The 17,546-nt window shown below is 31.0% G+C and overlaps 2 protein-coding genes across 2 annotated transcripts in view; both read right to left on the bottom strand.

Moving 5' to 3' along the window:
* The window catches only part of LOC139524228 (uncharacterized), a 40,717-nt gene extending 31,471 nt beyond the window's left edge, over window positions 1-9,246 (bottom strand). Inside the window, exons 1-4 of the mRNA XM_071318892.1 lie at window positions 9,173-9,246; window positions 3,346-4,036; window positions 1,813-2,498; window positions 995-1,148 (exon numbers count right to left, since the gene is read on the bottom strand). Of these exons, the coding sequence (XP_071174993.1) occupies window positions 995-1,148; window positions 1,813-2,498; window positions 3,346-3,979 (1,474 nt within the window). The 5' untranslated portion in view covers window positions 3,980-4,036; window positions 9,173-9,246. The remainder of the gene's footprint in view (window positions 1-994; window positions 1,149-1,812; window positions 2,499-3,345; window positions 4,037-9,172) is intronic.
* The window catches only part of LOC139524230 (uncharacterized), a 99,174-nt gene that overhangs the window by 42,689 nt on the left and 38,939 nt on the right, over window positions 1-17,546 (bottom strand). The gene's annotated exons all lie outside the window — the stretch shown is intronic.

The raw sequence follows: 17,546 nt of genomic DNA, 5'->3' as shown, positions 1-17,546 counted from the left end.
TTGTTATCAAGTTCTATAATTTAGTTATTTCACTCGTGATTTCGTCTTACCATCCAAAGGCAACAAACTGTTTATTAAACGAATATCAATATATCCAAACCAACAAATAAGATCTGTAACTTTAACAAATAGATCATACAAATATTAACAATAGACATGCGACATTAAGTTCTCCTTTATGAAAATAAGAAAAGCATGCATGCTTATAACAAACGGATTTACAAATTATATTTACCTTGATTAGGGAACTGCGTTCATGAATGAATTAAAAAACAAAATAGTAGAAGACTATTTAAATTACAACAATATGATACTTGCATGTTTTGGATTCTAATATTGTTCAAATAAAAGTATAAATTAGAGTGTTTCGTTAAAATTATACATGTTTTTATCAATATGGTAATAATCAAAATCAGGCCTCATACACCCTTAAAAACTTTTTTTGTTATCCATCTAGTCGAACCCTTCAAATTGTTGTCTAATTAGCAATCATATCACATTTCCTTATTTTTATTTTACATAACAAGTAAAACTCCTAGCAGTATTTTTCCATTCTTCAATCGTAAGTTTGAAAGATTGGTGCAATGGTACTTGAATTTTGTTGTAATCACATAAAGGATACAAATTGCATTAAATTTTTATATGTCATCATTACATTTAAACAATGTTGTCTTTAAGACAAACTATAGATAAATATCAGACGTGTCTGAAGATTCAAAAAATATTTCAAGACTTCTAAAAATACAAAAACAACATCAGTTTGGAATATTTTGATTTTTTTTTTAATCTAAAATCTCTCATTCAATATGTGATTTATAAATTTTAGATAAGTAAAATATGTTGTGTTTTTTTGGGAAACTATGTGTACTGGATTGTATATGATGTGTTTATTATAATGTATCTCTTAAATATTTTTAAGTGTTCTAAATTATTATGTGTAGGTTGTATATATCTGTCTTACTAATACCTATAGTATAATGACTATTTTGTTTACCTTTACATAAGCGTTGTACAACACCTTTAGTCATCAACAACAACTGTGGATAAATAGTCTGCATACATTTCGATTTCTTTGAAACTTTGTCAACCAAAATTAGTGCCAAATCAGACAAGAAAGCAACAATCTGCAACTCAGACTTTAACATAATCTAAAAAAAAGTATGTTTGTATTCTAATTAACTTTTAAATCTCTGAACACTATATACATGTATATCACTAGTAAATCGATTTAAATCTGTAATGTTGATTTTGATCCAAACAAGATATGATATTTGGAGGTAAAATCTTTTGCGCACAACATAAATCTCAATGTTGAAAGTTATTTGTGATAAAAAAAAATAAAAGACAATTTAACTTGTTCGTGTAATGTTCATATCAAGGGAAACAGTTTTCAACTATTATCTTCCAAAAAAAAGCTTCTGCTATTTTAACCCGTACAATTAATTAATAGTCCACCCTCAAGATAAACGTATGATATTTTCTGTCTTTCAAATTTCTTCCTATAGAGCATGTCACATTTGATTAGTTTAAAAGATAACTAGACAATTTTTAATCTTGATTTATTTAATAAAATATAACCAGTTAAACAGTTGCGGGTCAAGTGGGTTCTTAGGGTTTAAACACTCCTTTTTAAAGATTTAAAGATCAATGCATTTGAATGGGGACATACAGTTGAAAACACCCTTTTTATCCTGGGTTTAGAACGCCCCCTTTTAAAATGGTTTCGTTTCCCCTGTCGAAGTTTATGTAACTCAAATAGTTGATTATTGCTATAATAATAGTATATTCAAATAGTTACAATACAAATATTACCTGATTAATGACAACCATAAGTAAGGAGTACTGTTCCAAGTATGTCATTGATTTACCAAATTTAATTTTCAGTGCATCACGGTTGCTCTCGTTCATTAAAGCATCTCTGAAGTTTCCCATTTGTAGTGGGCTTGGATTCATGCCAATACATTTCAGGTTATCCAGCATTTTTCGAAGAGAAAGTAGCAAATACTGACACTGACTTGAACTTGCTGTGAGAGAATTGTCTGAAATAATTTTATTCACGAGAGGTAATGAATTTTCGGTAAATATCTGTACAGCTGGGCCCAAGTTTGACTGTGCTAAACCACTAACACAAGACGACAGATACAAAACAGCAGTTGTATCTAAGGTTAACGGTAATAAACTAACCATAGCAAATTGATTTGCAGACCATTTTCTACATAACTCAAATAAATGTTTCGCTCCCTTCAACATTTCGGTACCTCTAATACATCTACTGCATAAACTTGTTTGTAACTGATATGTATCAATTGCACTGAAAACACTTGTCTGAATTCTACGATCATCAATATCTAAAAGATTTATCATCCCAAGAAAATCACCGTTTTTTATTAATTCTTTGATAGTGCTGGACATAATTTGTTTCGAAAGGTCTTCTCTTCCTTCTTCTGTTGCACCATTAAAGCGTCGTTTTATTTCATTTACTGATGACACTACTGAAACTAAACCACAAAGAACCAACTTATTATTTTTTATGTTGTGTGTGTTTGTTTTTTCTTGGTTTTTTTTTGTAGGGTGTCATATTTTACAAATTAATGAAGTAAAAACGTGTCATCTTAAAGGTCTTGGTCATCTTACAGTCATGTCATGTTTTCGGGCGATTTTTATGTCTAAGCAAATTAGACACTAACTTAATTAAAATTTAAATACAATTTCAAGATTAACAATAGACACTTTCGGCATGGTATGAGCCGAAGTCATAGCTTAAACCAAGGCTAAAAATAAAATATTTCTAAATGCGATATCAATAATTAGAAAGACGGTTTCGAATTAAATACGCAAAGTTAATGGTCCTTTAACTACGAATACTTGTTTCAGGGGTCAGAGATTGGAGACAAAAATAAAGAAAAAGATACAGTTTATACTATTGACTACACAATAATGTCTTGCTAAATCAAAATTGACAAAACTTTTTATTGGAACACTAAAATTCCATTTAGAGAGGTTGAGAACTATGTATTTTTAGATGTGTTTTAGTGTTTCTCACTTCTCGTATTTTTTATAAAGATTAAATCGTTAATTTTCCAGTTTGAATGGTTTTATTCTAGTCATTATATATAGCTTGCTGTTCGACGTTAGCCAATGCTCCTTTAAAAAGAACGTATTGTGACCTATAACAGTTTATTTTACAAATTGTGACTGGTTTAAAAGTTTTCTCATTGGCACTTATACCACACGTTCTTATATTTATTTAATGAGGAAGTGTATTGTTAGGTCTGTGTCTCATTGACGTTTACCGCAACATGGTGTTATTAATTTCTAAAAATATATGAATATATAAATCAAAACCTTTAGGTATACATGATGAGCGTAGCACATGTGTTCCTCTGTTTCCTGTATCGCTAGTATCAAATGTATCTGCATGTATAAAGCCACTAGGTACACTATTGGTTGTAAACTCGAATTTATCTTGAGTAGGTGATGTGTCTAGTTGTTTGACATTTGTCTGTTCAGTATACGGCTTTTTCTTTCTTTGTGGAAGTAAGGGATAGTCTACCAGCTGGTCTATAGATGGGTACCTATCTTGATCTGTCATATCTACTATTTGTTGAATATGTTGTATTATTTTGTTGCTTTCAAACACTGTAAAACGCGTAAAATCCGTCAATTTTCTGAGACGATCTGTTGACTTTGCTACAATGATAACTTTACTCTGGAATGACATAAGATCTTTCTTGAGTATTCTCTCCAGAGATGATTTGAGATGAGTACAGTAAAACACCAAAACAAACTTTGAATCTTTTACAATACTCAGTAAGGCTACAGAGTACCCCGGTTGTCGTGGGTTAATTTCATAATTGGTCGTTGTTAAACCAAACGTTTCCAACTCTTTTCTGACAGTTACCGCATGAAGACACGACTCGTTGTTTGAACATTTAACAACAGTGCCGTCATCACAGGGCAATGCCAAGTATTCCGCCATAAGCTTTTAAGGTTACAAATCGTTGGTGTATTTTGATTTTCTCATTGAAGTCAATATCTAAAGTATGAAAATGAAAATATCATAACTTTCGTGTCAAATCAAACATTAAATCAAATCTTAAACTTTTGTGGATATTTTATATCTATATTCTGCAAAGCAAATCTATTCAATATCCCAATTTAACTAAATATTTGAAACCAAGTATTTGGAAAACAAAAAATAGTGCACTTACTTGAGTAATCCGACAATTTGGGACATAAGACAAAATATTCCGGTTCCAAAAATTGTCTATAGCAATCTATGTTAAAAAAAACTTCTGTAATTCGAAACCTGTCACGTCCGTTATATGACACTGTTTTAAGACCCGATGCTATTAATTATACCTAATTAATCCTGTCTAATCTGACCCTTTGATCTACTAATCAATACGTTAAAATAAATAAAGACCACTGAACCGTCAACCAAATTGACATGATTTGTACATTTAAATTTTATAAGTCGAGAGGACAGTTGATGATCGTTAAGGGTTACAGATTAGTTTATGATAAATAAAATTCTTTATTTTCAGTTTCTTTGTAAAATCATTCAAATGACGGCTTTGCCTTTATCAAAACGGAAGTGAACGGAAGAAAGTTTCGAAAGATAAATTTGATTGAAGGCTACGATAAAATTTCTAAATAAACCCCAAAATAACTTAAAAATAACCAGCTATATGCCGAGAATTCTACAGGAAATATTCGTAATGTTCAAAACTGAAACCTAAGTATTCCGACACCCTGTACAATCAGACTCAATTTGCTTGTCCCTTACAAAGTCGGATTATACAGTTTGTACGGTATGCCTGCATCTTCATTTGTGTTGAAATAGTAGCAAAAAAAAATTTTTTCACAAATCATTTCCCAAATTTTGTTCAAATTTCGACATTGATAGAAAATTTGTAATCGCAAATTTTATCTATAGTGTATTTTTGTTAAAATCCTAGAACAAAGTATGGTTTCTTATTTTATATGTTTTTTTAAGAAAGTGAGAGTTTACATTTGATATTTTATACGTTACTGCCATCTAGGATTAAGTTAGAAAATCTGATTTTATCTATGTGTGAGATTCAATGAAATCATAGCACTAATAGATATTCACAACAGATTTTTCAAGGTAACTTGTACCCCAATGTAAAACAAAATTCGTTTACTGTCATTGGCATTCAATACAGAAAAGGATATCATAAACTATAAATCATTATGTGTTGATATGCTAGTAAAAAGGGTACTTAGAAAATAGTGATTTCATTTGAAATTTACTTTTGATTTCAATTTCTTGCTGTAATAAAACAATGCAAATAATTTTGGAAATAAGTTGAGAAAAGATTTCCAAATAATACAACATAGTATTAACGGATGGACATACAGATTGATAAATATATTATTATAAAACACCACCGAATCGTCGATCAGGTTATTCTGGCCAAAAGCGATCTTTCTCGAAGACGATCTGAGTTTAAGTCGATCATGCCCCATCATAATATAATGAATAATTTATGTTCACTTTGGAGGATTTGGTGACATATTTAAATCAGGATAAATGAAATTTGTAAAAATATCGATGATATACAAATGTTCGTCAAAGGCCAACTTTTTTTACCGTTCATCTTTTGATCATTATATTATTAAAAAGCTCATAAACTTTCATGAATAACAATTCATATCATATTTTTATTTTTTATACCTCATAAATATTTTTATATGGGGTCGGATCGAAATTAAATATGAGACCGGATTAACTTCGGGCGGATCACTTTGGGACAGAACGACTTGTGACGGATCGACTTGTGACGGAACGACTTGGGACGGATCGACTTGGGGCCATATCGACATGAATTGCTTTTTATCAGAATGCATAGCTGGATAAAACAATCATATAATTAAAAAACAAATAAAACACTTCATGGTAAAAAAGGGACGAAAGATACCAGAAGGACAGTCAAACTCATAGATTGAAAATAAACTAACAACGCCATGGCTAAAAATAAAAAAGACAAACAGACAAATAACAGTATAGAGGACACAACATAGAAAACTAAAGACTAAGCAACACGAACCCCACTAAAAACTGGGGGTGATCTCAGTGCCCCGAATGGGTTAGCAGATACTGCTCCACATGTGGCACCCGTCTTGTTGTAGTTACGACATATGGAACATATCCGATATCATCTGTGAAACAGTTATTCCATAACGGTCAACCAACTTGTGATTGGGATCGTAAAATTGTACGAAGGGATGATTTCAACTTCATCGTTTGGAACTCTTGGTTTCATTGCTTCCTTTTGAGCAGCAATCCTCTATCAAGGAAATCATGATAGGAAACAAAAGCCCTGGAATATCGTATCGATTAGGAGATATATACTCCGTATGCAGGCGCTGCTGGAATGTTGCTACATAGAAATGGAAACAACTATCTCTATAAATATTATCGAGAAGTAGTAACAGATAGCAGTAAATATGATCAGCATTACAAGATCTTCAAAAAATGACAGCATACCGGAAACCAGTAGGTGAATCCTTATAAAAGTGATTGCCAAAGAAAAATCCTTTTTTAACACATTTTAGACTTATTTTCACGCTAAATACCTTTTGTAGATGCAATTTCATAATTAAAATTGTAGGACTGTTTCGGTTTGTAACCCGGGACCAGTTTCACGAACTTGTCTTAGGACTAAGACATGCCTTAGGATGGTCTTAACACATATCATAGTCCTACGTGAGTTTCACAAAGTGGTCCTAAATTAGGTCATCTCATAAAGTCGGTCATAAAGTTAGGACTACACGAGAGGTGTCTTATGATTGTCTTAGGATAGTCATAAGTGTATTTATATAAAATACACTTATTTTCTATATCAATTTAGCAAAATATCTAATTATTATTTAAATATTTAATCTCTTTTTCCTGCTCCTAACTGAATCTTTATAGGTTAGCGAATTATTAACAATGATTTACCAAAATACTCGATATATTTATTGCAATAATGCACGTTTTTATCGTTAACCTTATTGTAACCGATACAGTGACAAATTGAATACAAGTCACTTATACACACACAAAAAAAGTTCATTACTCTATTGTTTTCCCCCTCTAATTTGTATTTAAATTTTTACAAATATGTATTATTAATAGAATATTTATATAAATTTTTAGTTTTATATTAATTTTACAAATTATCTAATTATGTCATATTAATACGTTTAGTAATGTATGGGGAACACATACTATATTTACATGCATTTTTCAATAAATCCATGTTGATATTTAAAAATTTAAAGGATTTGCGGGTTTAGGATATCTTAGCTAAGATCATCCTAAGACAGCTTCGAGACGAGGTCTGAGATATGTCCTAGGATAGTCATAAGAGGATTATAAGACATGTCCTAAGATATAGCTTCGTTAAACCGGCCCCCGGATGTCTTTTCTCTCAATCGATTTATGATTTTAAACACTGATATTCTTCTTTTGCCTTTATTAGAGTATAACAAAATGCAGTTGGGTTGTTACAAGGTGATGTATTCACATTTATTAAAATAATCAACATAGTTAGAAACTGTAAATAGCAAAAATGAACCTCAATACATATACAATTTTCACAGGTATGGAATCAAGAATTCTGGCTTCTAGTTGTGTTTCATTATAATCATGCATATGTCATGATCAGATGTAAACGATTTTAGATGACGCCTTTTTTCGCAAACATTAATCTATTTTATTGTCCATGAAAAATTGAATAAATGCAATTCAGAAATGGAGACTTTAGGGAAATTACCTAGATATTAAACCATCTATTTAAATGCTCAAGTGAATGTTTTATATTTTATGATGAAAATGTTTAAATGGAAACAGCAATGTCATACTGTAACGAAAATGTAAATGATATCAAACATTTAAATGGGTAAACCTGTGTCCAATTTGTCATTTAGATTTTTATCAAGATATGTTTACTGATGTCAGTTTTTGCAATATTATTTCATAATCATAATGAATTAAATGGTCTATTATGTTTTCTTATGTTTAGCTTTCGATGTGTTTAATATTAATAATACACTAACGATCCAAGTTTACATGTATGTGTTAAAACCTTTGTCGCATGTCTCTCTTTTTATTCCCGTTAACGATATAATGACAAATGCTGATTTAACTACTATTTAAATATTGAAAGTAGAGGATGTTTTCAAAATAACACGTTGTCCTTTAATCGTATTAAACGTCTTTTAGTTTTGTTAATTAAAGCTTTAATATTACTATTAACATCACGGTGCAAACGGTGTATTCTATAAGATTTAGAAAGGTTCAACTGCACTTTTTTTATTTAATTGAAATACGAACTTGTTTTTTCTATTTCAGTTTTTGCCAAGCTTATTTTATTTAATTTCGTGTGTTTGCATTTGATTACAATCAATATTTGTACAGATTCATATCATTTCACCTTCCGGGTTCAAGAAGAATATCATTTACTTGCACTAATTATGTACATATGATTATTGTCATAAAGACATTTTAAAATATCATCATCATAATTATTATTGTGAATCGAAAAAAATCATGTTTTGGAGAGAGGGACAGGCGGAAAAGTGGTAGATCCGACTTTAATTAGCTTTCGGGGTATAATGTAACCTTTTATGTTATCTAGTAATACAGTAAGATGTAGATGAATTAAGAACAAATGTTTAACGTCCATTATTACTGAACTAGTATGCATATTTGTTTAGGGGCCAGGTGAAGGACGCCTCCGGGTGCGGGTATTTCTCGCTACATTGAAGACCCATTGGTGGCCTTCGGCTGTTGTCTGCTCTATGGTCGGGTTTGTTGTCATTTTGACAGATTCCCCATTTCCATTCTCATTTTTTCATAGTATATTATGTAACGTTTCTACATATTACGTCAGTATTTATACAAATTTCTAATATTTGAAAATACACATCCCCATTGACTGAAATAGTCCTCATATATGCATGATATTAAACATAATCAGATAATATAGGGATAAAGTTCAGATTTGTAATTTAACTATTCATCTTTTTGTTCGTTTGTTCGTTCATTGATGATTGTTTGTTTCTTTGTTTCTTTGTTTCTGTCTTTCTTTTTCTCATTTATATTTTTGTGATATGATAAAAGGCATTACTGTTGATAAATTACATAAATCATTCTTACCTTTGGACATGAAATTTAAAACACGTCGTCAAAAATTGTTCCTTTCGGTTTGTCCGAAAGTTTAAAAATAAATCGGGGATTTTCACTTTAAACACAGTGTTATCTTTATATTGCCACTTTTACTGTACACCTCACATCTTCTTTTATTAACAAATATTTATAAACTTGATATTATTAACGTGATGACATGATAACGTATCATCATTACTACGATTAACATAATTTATAAACATGTATGTTTACAAATTTTCTTTTACAAATTATGAATTGGAGGGAGAGTTGTCTCATTGGTAATCATACCACATCTAATAATTATATTCACAACATATAAAACCCATCATCCCTTACAGTTATGCATTGCATTAGATATAAACCAAATATTTCTCCTCGGGTGTATTTTTAAGATACATCTATGAAGGCGTTAGTCCAAATTTTTGCACGTATATTTTATTTACACTAGAATATTTTTGCTTATGCAACATTATAGTGTTCAATTAATTATAAGGGGGTCTTACAGCGTTTTGGCCATATGGTATTGAAAAGCATTATAAATGCAGGTAATGATATCCAATTTTATTTAAAGTCATAAGAAACCTCAAATTAAAAAAAAATATGCATATGTTTTTATAACTAAATGGATAGTTTTCATTATACAACTTATGTACATATACTTTTTTCTGAGGAAAATTCTTTAATTTGTCCACATTTAGAAGAAGTTTACTTATTTTTAATTGCTTGCTTCCAGGAAGCAATTCGCCGACATATTTTCCGTATGCATAGTGACACGAGCGTAACCCTCCTCGTAAAAATCCGGTGATCGCAATACGCATGGATCTGTCATTGAAATAAACAAATATCTGATTATACATGTTAAACACGTGCTCATTACCTATGCTTTTTGTGGTTTGTTTACTATAAGGTGACAATCGGTAAAACTCGGCTCCAAACACGGCATTTAATGAGCAGCCATATTTGTTAAATCATAACAAACAGAGAGAAAAAAAAGTTGACGATTATATGATATATTTGCTAAAATAATGATAAAATCGTGCACAGAGGACTAAGTTTATGATATATACATGCATTGGTTCAAGAATTGGATAAACATTATTTTTCACCACTCACTCGTTTCATATGACTTTAATAAACTCATCATAGATACCAGGACTAAAGTTTCTATATACGCCAGACGCGCGATTCGTCTACAATAAAATTAACGGTACCAATTTTCTTGTACCAGATGCGCATTTCGACAATACATGTCTCTTCAGTGATGCTCGTGGCCAAAATATTTGAAATCCAAAGCTTATATAAAAGATGAAGAGCTATAATCCAAAAGGTCCAAAAAGTATAGCCAAATCCGTGAAAGGAATCAGAGCTTTGCATGAGGGAGATACATTTCTTAATTTATAATAATTTCTAATATTTTGTAACAGCAAATTTTAATAACACAAAAAATCCGTATGTTCATGCCAGTACAAAAGACTCATCAGTGACGCTTGAATCAAAAAAATAAATAAAATGCCAAATTAAGTACCAAGTTGAAGAGCATTTCTAAAAGTTTTGCCAAATACAGCTAAGGTAATCTATGCCTGAGGTAGAACAGCCTTAGTATTTCAAAAATGCAAAATTTTGTAAACAGCAAATTTATAAATATAACCATATCAATGATAATTCATGCCAGTACAAAAGTGCTGACTACTGGGCTGGTGATACCCTCGGGGAAATAAATCTCCACCAGTAACATGATGTAAAAAAGCGATTTAGCAATGCAGGAAGTAGAAAATTTGTATGTTGAGTTGCTCAAGTTTTATATGCAGGATCTATTGGTTGGTTTTCTAAGGGATTTTTTTATTATTATTTTCTATGTGCAGGACATATACAACTGTACATGAAATGTATAAAATTATATATGCATTTTTATAGAAAACAATACCAGAATAAAATGAAATAAATAATAAGTTTATCAATTTTAAATTCAAATAGTCTTTATCGAAATTATCTTAGTTAATGTTTGTTTTTGCTACTGTCTGTCGTACTGTATTGATATTTAATTAAATAGTTGATTCTTCTGAACAACGTGAAATAGCCATAACAACACATAAAGTTATATCAAATAAAAACATGATTTTCCTTAATTTCATTTAAAGTACAAATTGCTCTTCGGTTTTTTTTCATGTACTAAGTCAGGAATATGACAATTGTTATCAATTTTGAACTGTATAAAGTGTGTCAATTTTTTTAATTCTTTCTACTGAGTAAAGATTTGTTCTATTTTTTTCGGTTGTTCTTTTGATGTTCCCCATGGTTTATTTTAGTTCATTAAAATCCCTGATGTCGCCCTTTATTCAACTGTTACCTCAAGTTATCTGTTCTAAATGATAAGTGTTGAAACAAGTTTTATTGAGGTTATTGGTGTTTGAACTGAGGCAATTACTTCTCAACCGGAATAAAATATGCTTAATATTCATAGCTCTTCACGAAAACATTTGCAATTGTTTATTGAAAATGTTGTTCATTACCCGTCAGATCGACAGTTGATATGTCGTAATTAAGGATTGAACCACCATAATGGCTGGCTAAAATCAACAAATATTCAATAGATTTTTTAACTGTCTGAGACATTGCTGAAATAAGCATCTCATTTACATACATGTATCATCAAAACCTTGAGTGAACTGAGGGTAACATCGGACTCACGGAGCGCCAGAATTTATAAATGCCGCTACGCGTTCTCGAGGAAGAAACATATTGATACAGTTAGCAATGTTTTTATACCTGAGAAGACAAAACAAATAAGTTCATTAAAATATGAATATTGCATAAGTATGACAGCCGCAATTATCTAAGGCTTAACTATTTGCAGTTATAGTAGTTTGTATTAAGCAGAAACGATTAATCAAGTAAAATGCACTAACACGTATGGAAAACATTATATTTATTCATATTTGATATTTATTGTGTAGTGGTAGTTGATAAATTATATCATTTGTATTAATCAACATAGTAACAAATTGCTATGATTGATCGCTCCGATCAGGACTTTTGGCACTGAGGCGGCGTAAAGCAAACTCAAATCAGGCAATTTAAATTGGAACACAGATTTCAAACTTATTTTCATTCCTTAATGAACCCCAGACTGTTGAAAAAGTGTTCCATGATGAAATTGACATCGCACGAAATATAATTGTATGACAATATTTAAGAAATAAACACAACTAGTTGCAGTATAAATAAAGATATATAATTGACCAAGATTTTGCATAACATAATTTTTAATTTCTTCACATACTACACAAAAGCTCGAAAAGATAATCACAGATTTTTCTAAAGATTGGAGTACTTTATTCTTGTAAACAATAGCACACTTTCCAATGCTCTATTTGTATTAACTATCATACCAATGTTAGGAAAAACCCTGTACGCCTGACTATTTGTTAAAGTGTGATTTAATCAACAATTGATATGTAAATAACATGGTGCATTGTCATCAATCAGTTTACTTTTAATTGACTAAATAAATGCATTTGGGAATTAATCATTTAAATCTAAATAAAATAACAAGATTTGAATGGTAATTTGGCAGTTTTAAGATCGTAGATGGTTGTAGAAAATCCGTACTAATTTTTTTTTATGAAATATATGATAATACGGATGACAATTATCAGGAATCCTATTTCTATCTCAATTTTCCTTTTATGTGTACCTTGTTACCGCTTTGTTAAAAATATTGGGCCATATTGTATGTTAGTTATCTGCGTCAGTCGTTCGTCTGTAAACTTCTAACATTTTAAAATCAATACTAATAAACAAATAAAAACACGTACTGACTGGTCTCTTATTACAGATGTTTTTACAAAACAATCTCATGTAAAATTTCATTGTAAGACAGTCTGAAATGTTCAGAACTAACTAAGAGTATGTTATTTTTCGTATGATTTTTTTTTATGAAATAGGTCGCTGGTGTTTTTCATATAAAGTGAAGTCTAGCGCATGTTTAATATGGACAGCGTTGTTTTTCGTAATGTTATTTGTGTTCCGTACTACCTCTCTTTTAAAACTTACGTATTGTAATGTTCACTTATCTATCTTTATTTAAAGATCATTCTTAATTCACAAAAAATTGGTTGCATTAAATTTGAAAAAAACACTTTGTAGGATTATAGCTTCAGCAAATGATATTAGATGGCATTGAACGGTCCCATTAAGTTTATATGTCGTGTGTATCATTTTATTGTAATAGCTAATGATAGTTTATTAAGCAATAAAAACGAAGTATAAATGTCAAAACAAATTTATTTGTAGATAATAAACTTTGAACACATTTGAATTGTATCAGATTAAAGACGGCGAAAAATTTCAATCTGCCTATAGATCACAATGGAAATATTTTAAGTTGTACACACATAAAGATCACAAAGTTTGCCACCGGGAACAGTTATTTTTAGGCCATTATTAGTATTTATCTTTTTTTATGTTACAAAGCATATGAGTTTAAATCAGTACATGTTATTTTTCAAATTGACAGTATGTAATGCACACCTATCAGGAAGTATATTTGGTAAAATGAGGTATCGCCAAATTAATCTTAATATGCACATATTAATTTCATGCAAGTCTAACAAAATTGGAGGAGATAATCGTGTTTGGGAAGTTTAAGATATTTTGTCCTATGCGTCAAGTTATCAACGATTATCAGAATACTTGAACTTTACTCACTTCTATTTCTTATAAGAAGTTGAAATATATGCATTTTCTGAAAACTCCTGTAAAGTTTGCGTTAGGAATGCATGTACATATTCTTTTTGGTTCACTAAATTATAAATGAGGTCTTCTGCAATTAAGTAAAAGTCCTGAACAATAGGTAATAAAGGTTTTTTCTTTCTTTGTCACAATGTACAATTATGTAGTAATATATGAATATAACTGTTGGCAATTATAAAAGGATAAGTTACAAGTTCCATCATAAATAGTTGCTTATATGAATACATCTACTTATTTTAATGGTAACAACTGATCTTGCTACGTAAACGGTAAATTGAATTATTCGTAAGAGTCACTCTTCGAAACTATGAATATTCATCAATGAACATTGCGGTTCGTGTACATTAAATTGGAAAACTGACAGCATTTTTTTAAATTATAGATATTAATCATCTATATTTTATCAAATTCGGCAAACCTCTCTGCTAGTGTTTGAGATAAAAACAAGTTAAAAACCAAAGTATATGCAAAAATGTTACTAAGAAATAATATCGTCATTCACCTTTTAAGGGACACTCAAATACGTAAAATTAGGAGCTTATAATTAATTTCGGCAACTGTTGTTTATCGATGTTCAAATCTCAGAAATTGTTTCAGAAAACAAACCAAGGTAACAAACACCAACTGAGGTATGTAATTGAATGATCTCCAAATAAAGAGCGAGGCCGGGTGTGATGAGTTGAAAAAAATGAATCTAGTGAAAACTTCTACTATTGGCATCTTTTCTCATTTTAAATCTATACTATTGGACGATTATTACATAACATAATTGATGTTATACTGGTCAATCTGTAGTGGAGACATTGACCGTTGACCTAAATTTTGCGAACTTTTATCAAAATGTATAATTTGCAGAGTAGCGTGCTCAACTTAAGTGAGTATGATTTATGAGTAGCTGGTATCGATACTTTGGGTAATTTGGTTGCATCGGCCTTGTGCTGTCCCATGGAATGCAGATAATTTAATATCATTCTGATGCAAATGATGTCTCAAAATTCTTTCAACGGTACACTTAAAATAACAGTAGAAAATCACGGAATGTTATATGATTGTCCACAAAACACCAAAAGTCGAGAAATGAGCTCCGATTATTTGTCATTTGTGACGGAAAAGAAACTTTGATGATGCTTTATTTCTGTTTGGGCTAGTTTGACACCCGGTGGATCAGACTCTTTTCAGTCAGTATTATTTGACCAATCTTCTTGTTTTCCATTTCTATAACAAGCGAACAAATTAGTATCGAGACAAAAAGCATAGTATATGAAACATTTTTAAGACGTTTAGTTCTTAAAAACAAACCAACATTTATTCCTGATAACGATAAATGTTCAAACGCCTAAACCTACATGCCTGTGGTCACTAGAAATATTGGTTACACAAATATTTAATATATGAAATCCATATGAGTACGTTCACATAAAGTTTACATCACATATTTTACTATTTTGAATAGACGTCAGTATATAAATGTTTAATATAGGCAACAATATTATATCGGTGTTCGATGTTCATAAATAAAAAAAACACAAACATAGAAGTGCAAAAAACAGAAACGCCAACAAACATAAGAAAGTACAAGACATTTTTAGAGAAATGGTGTGTTGAACCTGTTTGATGGCAAGCCAAACCACTAATATTGCAATGTTAGATATTACTATCTAAATAACGACATCACGTCACAGGATTACAGTTCAAACAAACACAAGAATACTCAGATCGATATCACATATTAAACAGGGCATTGACATGTTGGATTGTTCCAAAACAAAAGAGGGACGAAAGATACCAAAGGGACAGTCAAACTCATAAATCTAAAACAAACTGACAACGCCATGGTTAAAAATGAAAAAAGACAAACGAACAACAGCACACACGACACAACATATAAAACTAAAGAATAAACAATACAAACCCCACCAAAAAACTAGTGGTGATCTCAGGTGCTTCGGAAGGGTAAGCAGATCCTGCTCCACATGCAGCACCGGTCGTGTTGCTTATGTGATAACAAATCCGGTAAATAGTCTAATTTGGTAGGTCACATTCATGAAAGGGACGGGGATTGTAGTTACGACGTAAGGAACATATCCGGTATCATTTGTGAAACGGTTATTTCATAACGGTCAACCAACTCGTGATGGCGTTCGTTAAATTTACGAAGGGATGATTTCAACTTCACCATTTGGAACTCTTGGTTTAATAACTTCCTTGTGAGCAGCAACCCTTTATCAAGAAAATCATGATAGGAAATGCAAGCAAGGGAATATCGTATCAATTGGGAGATATATACCCCGTATGCAGGTGCTGCTGGAATGTTGGTACTTAGAAATGGAAAGTTCAAAATTGGAAAGCTGAAATCATCTCTTTTGTCGTAAAGTTTTGTTTTCAACCGACCCTCATTATCAATTTATAGATGTAAGTCAATATATGAGGCCGATTTAACGGTATCTGTAGTATCCTTTATCTCTAGCTCGATTGGATAGATGCGTTCCACATAGTCACCAAATTTTGAATTATTTAATGAAAGAACATCATCTATATAGCGAAAAGTAGAGTTAAAGGATATTGCTAACTTCTTATCTTTCTTCCTAAGAATTTCCTGCATGAAGTCAGCCTCATAATAATAAAGAAACAAGTCGGCAAGTAGAGGGGCACAGTTTGTTCCCATTGGAATGCCGACAGTCTGTTGAAAAACACGTCCTCCGAACGTAACAAATATGTTGTCAATCAAGAAATCAAGCATCTTGATAATATCAGTTTCAGAAAATTTTTTGTTCGAATCAGAGTGATCCTTTACAAAGTAGGATTCATCCCTCCCTAAGACAAGATACGTGTATCTACGTTGGCCATTCTTTTTTACGAAGTAAAGCAATACCAACTCTTTAAATTTGTCTTTTAGTTTGGAATGTGGAATACTAGTGTACAGAGTAGAAAAGTCAAATGTTTTAATACTGTTACAAGATGAAAGAGAGTTAGATTGTATGTACTCTAAAAGATCTTTGTGTGAACATGAGTGTGGACATTTTGAAAAGATTCAAAAACATATATGCGTAAAGCAGTTTGGGTTGAATAAAGTGCTTTAACATGATTTGAACAGTCATTACTTGGGGGCAGACAAGTGCCATCTATCCAAATATACATATGTTGGTGTCTATTTAATTCACATGATGTAAAAAACAACAATATATACAAATAAACGATATTTCCTGCTGAAATTTAAGTGTTCAGACAATATAACGAAATGGTTTTATGCATTGGTTTTGCAATTTGAAAGGTACTTTAAACTTGTTTTTTAACGTTAACAAACTGACATGTAACATTAAATTACATTGGAATTCTGTTTAATGACTCGATAAAACATGTACAACACCCGAAAAACCAGGGCTGCTTAAAAAAAACTCTGACATAAACAAATAATATACTCGTTCTCAAAATGTTAATCTTTATGCAATAACAACAACTTTTGTGAAATGTCTGTTTACCTATAATATTCCATGGATGCATTTCCTTTAAAAATAAGATCAATTTACGCATGTTACGTAAAGATGTATTTGACCAAAAGGAACATTACAGAAAGCAAAATTCATCTATAGTCACATTTGCCTGGGAGAGT

This window comes from Mytilus edulis, chromosome 5, assembly GCF_963676685.1.
Source record: "Mytilus edulis chromosome 5, xbMytEdul2.2, whole genome shotgun sequence".
In the NCBI taxonomy this organism is placed as follows: domain Eukaryota; kingdom Metazoa; phylum Mollusca; class Bivalvia; order Mytilida; family Mytilidae; genus Mytilus; species Mytilus edulis.
This window is presented reverse-complemented; position numbering and strand designations above follow the sequence as displayed.